Genomic DNA, 9,249 nt, shown 5'->3' with positions numbered 1-9,249 from the left:
AATAGTCACATCTGTCCATCCTTTATCAAAAGAGAAGGTGGCCGACAGTCTAAAGTCTCTTGTTTGCTAAACCGACGCATTCTGCTGAGGTTGATATTCCATAATTATTACTGCATTGTGCAAACTCATGCTGCAAAGACATGTTATGGCATATTCAATGTTAACGGCAAGTGTATGATTTTGAGGTTTAATGCCAATCCCCCAACAGATCAAAGTATCCCGGAAGTTCACTTCATTTGGACTTCACGATTTAAGGAGGTTCAGAAACATGCTTTTCAAGATGAATAGACAGGCTACATTGCTAATGCACCTCGCTGTTCGAATCTTCTATTCGCACCTGTTTAATGCCAAAATGTCTGTACTTTATCAAACTTGTGAGTAGGCTGCTGGACACACAAATACAGTCTAGTTTACAGCGGTAACTTCCTTAATATTTGACGTCAGAATCAAGCGCGTTGAGCGTTTGTGTGTGTTTGTGTGTGTGTTTGGTGGGAGGGGACGGATGACTGCTATTGCGCATGTGTGGTTCGTGGGAGCTGCAGCGGTTGAGCACTGGTCTGGGGAAACCGAGTTGCTAGAGCCACGGCTAGAGAGATGGCGCGGGACCCGACCGGAGAGCGAGGACTGCTTATAGGCGGCGGGGGGGCTTGACTTGAAATAGAAAAAATAGAAAAATAGAAAAGAAAAGAAGAAAGGAAAAAATGAGTTTAAAAAAAACGTACTAAACGACATCGAGGTTATGAAAGAAGACCAAGCGGAGGGACAGAAAACAACGAATCTTAAGACATTTTACAAACAAATAACACAACAAAAGGAAATTGAACTTTTCTTGACGTGCGGACTTCTCAACTCCAGTCAACCGCGCTAGGTAAGATAGATGGTTTGGTCACAGCGGTGCCCGGATCATGAACGCCCAGCTGTCGATGGAGCATATTGGGGACCTGCACGGAGTGAGTCATGAGTCAGTGACCGGTACTGGAGAGCTGCTGAGCGGCCACAGCCCGCATACCCGCCCGGGCCCCCGAGGCCTGTCCCATCGCGCTATGGGCATGGCGACACTGCTGGATGGCGGAGACTATCACCCCGGTCACCCCGGTCACCCCGGTCATCCCGGCCATCCCGGTCATCCCGGTCATCCCGGACACCTGCACCCTGCCATTAGCATGTGCGAAGCCCCTCCTGGCATGAGCGCCAGCAGCACCTATACCACCCTAACCCCACTGCAGCCATTACCACCCATTTCCACCGTCTCTGACAAGTTCCCTCACCATCATCACCACCACCACCATCATCATCCACACCCGCATCCCCATCAACGAATTCCGGGCAACGTCAGCGGCAGCTTCACGTTGATGAGGGAGGACAGGGGTCTGGCGCCCATGAACAGTCTGTATCCATCTTACCATCACAAGGATCCTTGCATGGGACAGAGCCTCTCCCCACTGTCCGGCTCCGGCCTGGCCAGCATACACACTTCCCAGGCTGGTCTACCCCCCTACGCTCATCCCGGTGCTGCCATGCCCGGAGAGAAGATGCTCACACCCAGTGGGTTCGAGGCTCACCACCCAGCCATGCTCGGTAGACACACCGAGCAGCACATGAACTCCTCGGTGGGTATGGTCCAGCTCAATGGTCTCCACCACCACCCGCACGCCCACATTAGCGTACAAGGCCATGGCCAAGGCCTAGGCAACAATCGGGAGCAGAGTCAGGCCCCAGGGCAGCAAGGTGTCAACGGTGATAGTTCGGGGGCCCAGATGGAGGAGGTGAATACCAAAGAGGTGGCGCAGAGGATCACCACTGAGCTAAAGCGCTACAGCATTCCCCAGGCTATCTTTGCGCAGCGCGTTTTGTGTCGTTCTCAAGGCACCCTCTCCGACCTCTTGAGAAACCCGAAGCCCTGGTCCAAACTCAAGTCCGGCCGCGAGACTTTCCGAAGGATGTGGAAGTGGCTGCAGGAGCCTGAGTTCCAACGCATGAGCGCGCTCAGGCTCGCAGGTGAGCGAACCCTCGGTAATACCGTTTCCATTTATTTCTCTTTCGAGTCATTTTCTTGATATTTGTCTAAAATGTGATATTTGTAAATGTAGATCAACTGTAACTGTGAAAACAGTGATGAGAAAATCGAAAGAAAATGTGCCCCCCAAAACAGCAGAAGGCCACTTCATCTTCCTGGTGTTCCTTTTTACAGACTTGTAGGGTTATGTCAAACCAGAGCCCAGGTTATTTTACCTCAAAATATCGACCGAGGGAATGTGTGCGTAAACTGATCCCTTGCCCAAAAATCGTTATGAATTTGTTTATTTTGGTGTAAATGCATCTGATCAGCTTTTGGTGTCGTCTTGGCTATAAACAGAGCGCGCGCGCGTGTGTATGAGTTTGACATGATGGTTGCATATGTTTATGTTATGCAGGGCTTTCGACCGTGCATACGTTTTGAAAAAACTTCACAGTTATTAAATGGAGAGTCACTCCTACCGGCCCGCGTGCCTATCAGGCCTTTTACGTAACTAACTTACAAATATTTTGTAAGACAAAGGTAATTGCGTTGTCTTGCTGACTGTGCCATGAGGTCATTTGTTTTTTTGGCGCTGAACTCGTTTGGAGCTGTCTGGGTTTGCCTAATTAACTGATAGGTCTCTATTAATTTGTCCCTGGAGAACCCGAGTCTATCCGCGCGCGAATGAGGGGCACAGACAAGGAGCCACGTTCCCGCGAGCGTACAAAGGATTTGTTTTTTTTCTTCTAATCAAAGACGCGCACATGGGCTTTTTGGCTTTTGAAAAGTGAGGCCCTATACGGTGTGGAAAGTGTGCTTAATCTCAATTGATTATTTTCAGTTGTTTATCCAATTTCCCATCTGTTATACAGTGTGTAAGGGTGCGTTATACAATATGTGTGTGTGTGTGTGTGTGTGTGTGTGTGTGTGTGTGTGTGTGTGTGTGTGTGTGCGCGCGGGCGCGTGTGTATATGGACCTTTATCTTATTATTAGACAACTACGTTCACTTTATTGTTTTTCATTTCATGGTCTTTCTTTTCAAAATCAAGAAAACGATTGATGAGACATGATCCACTCGTTGCCGTTACCTCTAAAGCTTTTTGGTTCATAAAGCCTTATACATTTCTTGATCAACCAAATGAAACAGCCTACTTTTGCAAGGACTGAATAGGAATTCATATTTACCTGTCAGATAAAATCACTTATTTTCTAACTAAGCGGTAAAGAATTCATTTAAATTTGTAGAGGCCAATTTGAAATATTCAGGGTAAGCTATTCAACAAAGAGAAAGCAGAAAATTAAAATGTGACGAAAGCTTGGGATATTATTGATCCGTTCTTGGGTGAAGTGGATGTGTAATGACCAATATAGGCAGAAATGTAAATTTGATATTGATTATTGAAATGAATCCTGCTCAGTTCCTAACCCTTTTATTAAAGGCCTACTGTCAGAAATGCGCTGAATAATACCTTTCACGTAACCAATATTGTTCGGCCGTTAGTTAGGCACATCATTTAGAAAAACCTCTAAGTAATGTGATATTTTTTGGGGGGATTCAACAATTTGACCACTGGTTTTAGCTATTTAAAGGGATGGTTTGCAGATTTAGCTCCGCTACTTTTGTTCACGGGATTTATTTTCCGTATTTATCCATTTGATCGTCTGGGAGCTGCTCCTTCAAATAATATAGGAAGGCTAATACAAAGGACATACAAGTATATGTGAGACTAGCCACACTGTTTCAATGTTTATAGATGTTAAACAAGATATTTTCCATCTGGCCCTTATGTGTGTCTCTCTGTGTGTTTGTATGTTAGTGGTGTAATGGAAGTTCTGTAAAGAGTAAGTTGTGAAAATTATTAGCCTATAGTTGCGCTATCAGTTGTTAGGATAGCACAGTGTATAGTTATCTGTGTGTAATTATTAGCCGGGAGCAGAGTCGAGTGATCGGTCCGCAACAAGGCCGTTGTTATTTCACCTTATCCTGGGAAACCTCCCTACCTGGCTGGAGGTGCGGTGGTTCCTGCTGTCGGGGTGGCCTTCAACTCGATGATTTATAACCTTAGATACATGTGGAGCCGCAGTGGTCTGTTAATATTTACCAGCACTGGAGACATCCGTGCTTGCTCTCTCTACAACTGCTCTCATAGAGAATGCCTAGGACGCTGACGCAAGCCTGGCGGGCCTTGCTAAATGCCGCCTGGATAATATGGGGAAGCAAAAGCTATCCTGTGGAGATTCAGTTATTGTTATTAACTGATTCCGTTAACTATTGAGTTCGTTCAGAGCCATATATTCAAGTATCGTAACACTCTGATTTGTCTTTGCAATAGCTTAATTAGCATTTCTTTGTGCCAATATAGTGTTTGAATGTTGGCTTTATACCTTGTCTAGACCAGTGGTTCTCAATCCTGGTCCTTGGGACCCCCTGCCCTGCATGTTTTAGATGTTTCCCTGCTCCAACACACCTGATTCAAATGAATGGTACGACCATTCATTTGAATTTGAATCAGGTGTGTTGGAGCAGGGAAACTAGACAATAGATAAGTAGACAACGTTTTCTTTAACTATATGTTTGGTCTATACGTATACGTGTTATTGTAAGAAGCAAATGGAGTGTTCTAGGTTGATTAGGAACACGTCAAAGCCAAATAAGTTAAATCATTTGAATGGCTCACTTTGTAGGCAATGTAAGAGTTCAACAACCCTCTGCTGCCGCCTCGCGGTTGTCGCTTGTCATGGCGGACGAAGTGATGTTTTCAGAACCATGGACAGCGGTTTCTTTAAACGGTTTGTTTTGTGGTAGCACTCACTTTTAATTCCGTTCATGCTTGTGGTGTGATGTTGATAATGTATCTAATGTTGATATTCTCACTTTTTCTTTCCTTCTTTGTCTTTCTGTCTCTGTCTCTCTTTCTCTCCCCATCTTTTCGTCCCTCCCAGCATGCAAGCGTAAGGAGCAGGATCATGGCAGGGGCGAGCACGGCAGTGGGTCTAAGAAGCCGCGGCTTGTGTTTACTGATGTGCAAAGACGGACGCTACATGCCATCTTCAAGGAGAACAAGCGTCCGTCCAAAGAGCTGCAGATCACCATCTCTCAGCAGCTGGGCCTCGAGCTGACCACAGTCAGCAACTTCTTCATGAATGCACGCCGCCGGAGCCTCGACAAGTGGCTGGACGACGGCTCAGGTCACTCTGCCAACTCTGGCCCTAATGCCTGCACCAAAGCCTGAAGACACGGAATGACTCGGTGGAAAAGCTTTACTACGAGGAAACAAGGACAACTAGACCTTGAAACAACGTTTTGCCCTTAAACCTGTACTATACTGATATTTATAGTATCCAAAGATGAAAAAAAAACCAAAGACTTCGTTGACCTGCTTTAAAGTTTGTTCTGCAACACATTTTAGTCTAGCATTCTGCAAAAAAAAATAATTACTCCCTTATCACCGGTCTTACAGCTTTATACCTCCAATCCCAACCTGCCATCCACCGTCCTTATCTTTGATCTTATTGGTAGGTTTGGTCATCGGTGTCTGAATGGAGGTTTAATCAGCCTATCAGCAGTGTTTATTCTGCAGATGTCACAGGGGGCACTCCAGGTGCAAATACCAAAAAAGAGGACCTCCAGTGGGACTAGCCAATCAGCTTTGAGCAGGAACCCCACAGGAGTAACTGGAATGTTTGTGCAGTGGTATGGATTTATGGAAGTCTCTGTGTGTCAGGAACTCTAGGTGGATGTCTTGACCAACAAAAAGACAGAGACTGTCCACAACAGACCACAAAACCTGCCCCAAACCCTAACTGTGGCCCTATCCCTCTCTGTGGTGCTTTCTCCCTACATGCTGAAACATCGAACATGCAAACCAAAGCTTTCTACACTTTACATCCACCCATGTGCGATTTAAGCATAGAATCTTAGGCTATCAAATGCCATGATATAACCAAAGAGAAGATATATTTTGTTGTTAATCATCTAAAGAGTATTTTTACTGCACCCCTGGACTGTTAAACACATAGGTATATAAACATAGATTCAGACTATCATAGATACTATCACTTATCTATGATAGTATCTATGATGTCATCTGTACAAAAACAACAATCTGATGGGTCAATGTAATGGGAATTGCTCTTCAGATTGAGAGACAGATTTTATTCAATGGAGACAGTTGCCTTATGGAGGCTGGCCTGGACTGAACAGTCAACTGATGTGGTTTTCAATCATCTTTAACGATATAGACGGAAGATTCTGCATTATATTTCAAGAATCTTCTGTTGAAATGCATTCATGTTGCTGAGAGGTATTTGATCATGTTTTCAGGGATAGCTTATGGATCTATAGTTCTAGCAAATACTTTGAAATGCCAGCAGCTACTAACCAAAGATAAATCCTTCAGTAGAAGCATTTCTCTGTGTCTGCGCTCTATAGTCGAGCTGTGAACATTGTCTTTACCACCCATGCCAGTTTCGGATTCCAATGTCAATTTTATCAACGTATTGCCATTACTTTTCTGGGAGCCCTTACAGACACTGTTGAGAGCAAGGACTGCGACCTTGAGCCATCTCTTAGAGGACAAAGCGCAGCTCCATTCTGTAAAGGCCCTAAATCAGTCCCGGTCTCACTTACCAGCCAAGGTGTTTATCTTCAAGTGCTTCACTTAAAAACAGTTCTGTATAACTCAAACAGCGACTCAGATATTCATCTTCAAACGAATCTCCCCTTCGGTCTGCTTCTATCCCTCCACTAGCCTCTAAACGTGAGAGTCGAGAGAAGGATGAGTTCAATGCATTTCAGTATTTGGGAGAAAGCACTACACTGGGCTGGCCAAGGGCGTAGGAGCACTCAATCTATCAGCTGGCCTCCCACCACCATCCGCCTATGGGCGGGGTTAACGTCTTGATACATGGATAGCAGAGACAACAATGAAGGTAGTTTGAGACAGAAGAAACAAAAGAAAAAGAATGGAGGAAAAAATCATATGTGTTAAGACCTACTGATGTTTTATAGTGTGAACCAAAGATGCTACCTCACTCAATTTCCATTTGTGATCTCTATCACTTTGTTGATACCAAAGATAACCAAAGATTTTCTTAATGCACGGCCTCGACGAGTGATGCGAATTGATTATGATGTACACCCCCCCTCCCCTCCCCCCCCCTCCTCTCCTGACCACATCTCCACTCTTCATTCCTGCTATGTGTGCTCTCACTTCATCTGCGCTCTGATACAACTCTGTTTGGCAGACATGCTGACTCAATTCTAGGTGGATATGCTGTTGTAACTAGAGAATAAGCAGACATCATAGCTGTAGGTAAACATGATGATACAGCCATGGGCATGACCAGTTGTATGTATCTATAGGCAGACATGACCCTGAAAACTAAAGGTAGATATGTTGCAATCTTTCTAAAACTCCCAGGACGAGTGCCTTGCTTGAACCAAAGTGTTAAACCACTGTTGACCTCTCACCTTTGACTCTGTGAATACCTCAGCCTGTAGAAGGGCCACTACTGAAGAAACAATGATGAATTCTCTCTCTCTTTCTCACCGTGGTGCTTTTGCCAGTGCAACCATGCAATGAAAACATACCAAAGGAATTTCTGTTGTCCACTTCTGCTGATAAACCAAAGCTCCTTTCTCTCCTCTCTTGCCTGCCCCCACCTTCACTCGCCCCCACCTTCCCTTCCTCTCCCCTCCCCTCTCTCTCTGTATCATGTAGGGAGGCCCAGCACTCTGGCCGTGCATGTCTTTACCAGTGTCTCTGAATACCTCATAGTAATAATTCCTTTGGGTTCTGCATTTAAGAGTCTACTGTATGCGAGTAAGGCAGAACTGAACTAGTTTGCTAATCGTTATTGTTACTTCACACCGCTGAATGATTATTTATTTCAAAGTTTGTTTTTTTGTGGAAGTGCTCTGTTTCAGTCATGGAAGTTTCAGGGTTGTAGTATGAAACTTGCAGAAGGAACAGATACACTTTTTTTTTTTATCAGACACTGACTTATGCCAATATTATAATGAAGGTAGACTATTGTTTTTACAGGGTAAAACCAATTGCTGTGATAATGTGTTTATATTTTTCTCTTTTATCTACTTCTGTGTTGTGATTTGTTTTAATTTAATTGCATTTTTGTATTGTTTAACCACTGCTTTAATTTATGCATTTGTAGTAAATCTAGATTTGTATATAGTAGGTTTTTGAAAAAACAAAAAGACAGTCAGTTTTATGTTATAGCCTTATTTCCCATGCTTAGATAATGAAGGAGCTGTTTTTATTCTTCTTCACCTAAATCTTAGCCGGCACTTCAATATGTGTTCTGAACACTGCCAGAAACCAAGACAGTTGATTTGCCAACAAAGACAAAGTTATACAGGAGTTACATTGTTTAACAGTTGGCAAAAAGCAGTGTGCGTGTTTTCTATTCTTTAAAACAAATTATTTTATGGGTATCACTGCACATCCAAAGATTTTTAAAACAAACCAAAAAGAGAAAAAAATGAGAAAATATGTATAATGTTAAAAAAGCACTGGCATTCGTGAGATAGACCTGTTGAGTTTTGATTTGCCATTCGCACGGGTATAGAATGTAGAAGGCGTAGGATTCTGTAGACAAACTTACTCTACCATGTGGGGAATCTCCTGTTTTAATGTACAATCTGAAGCATTTGAAATGAGGGCTGCAAGTCCTGCTCACTTTGCCGTCTCATGCACAGAGTGGGGTGGAGTGTAGGCAGGGCAGCCGGTCTGCCAGGGGTGGTGCCACGGAGCTGGGTCTGTTTTTATTCCCGTGGCATCGCAGCCTAGCTCCATCAAGTATCTGTTCTTTTGGTACGTACTCGTGTAATGACAATGAGCAAAGTCTAATAAATCTGCAAAGAACCGTACTGAGGAATCAGCGTTCGAGTGTTCAAGTATCATCGCCTGAACAGCTCTTCTGTTATGGTTTCTGTGTCTGTCTGTGTGTGTGAGTGTGTGTTAGTGTGTGTGTCAAGGTTTATTTGATTTTTTAATCATTAATTAATGCAGGGTTGTCACAGGCAGGTTAAGAAAAGTAGTTCTGATTCTCAGTGGAAGAAAGAGGATTGAAGAAGTGTTAGCAGAACACACGAAGACTCAGTCATATGCCTCCCTTCTGGTTTGAGATGGTTTCGTTTGTGTATATTCTTGTGTATGAGCGAATGTGATCAGTGAATGATTGCTGTCTTATCGTTTTCCTATTATGTGACTGGTTGTTTATTGTATAG

The 9,249-nt window shown here is 43.9% G+C and overlaps 1 protein-coding gene across 3 annotated transcripts; it reads left to right on the top strand.

The window, feature by feature from the left end:
- The first annotated feature begins 342 nt into the window (after positions 1-342).
- On the top strand, positions 343-8,889 carry onecut1 (one cut homeobox 1). 3 transcript variants are annotated; one of them, XM_062471747.1, is made up of 3 exons: positions 345-1,998; positions 4,686-4,790; positions 4,944-8,889. In XM_062471747.1, exons 1-3 carry the CDS (start codon positions 906-908, stop codon positions 5,231-5,233), a joined length of 1,488 nt encoding a protein of 495 aa, XP_062327731.1. In that variant the 5' UTR covers positions 345-905; the 3' UTR covers positions 5,234-8,889. The 3 variants fall into 3 exon arrangements, with proteins under 3 accessions (XP_062327732.1, XP_062327731.1, XP_062327729.1); XM_062471745.1 differs by having other exon boundaries at positions 345-2,013; XM_062471748.1 differs by lacking the exon at positions 4,686-4,790 and having other exon boundaries at positions 343-2,013.
- Positions 8,890-9,249: the final 360 nt, after the last annotated feature.

This window comes from Osmerus eperlanus, chromosome 10, assembly GCF_963692335.1.
Source record: "Osmerus eperlanus chromosome 10, fOsmEpe2.1, whole genome shotgun sequence".
NCBI lineage: Eukaryota > Metazoa > Chordata > Actinopteri > Osmeriformes > Osmeridae > Osmerus > Osmerus eperlanus.
Note: the sequence above shows the minus strand (reverse complement) of the source record. Positions and strands in the feature narration are given on the sequence as shown.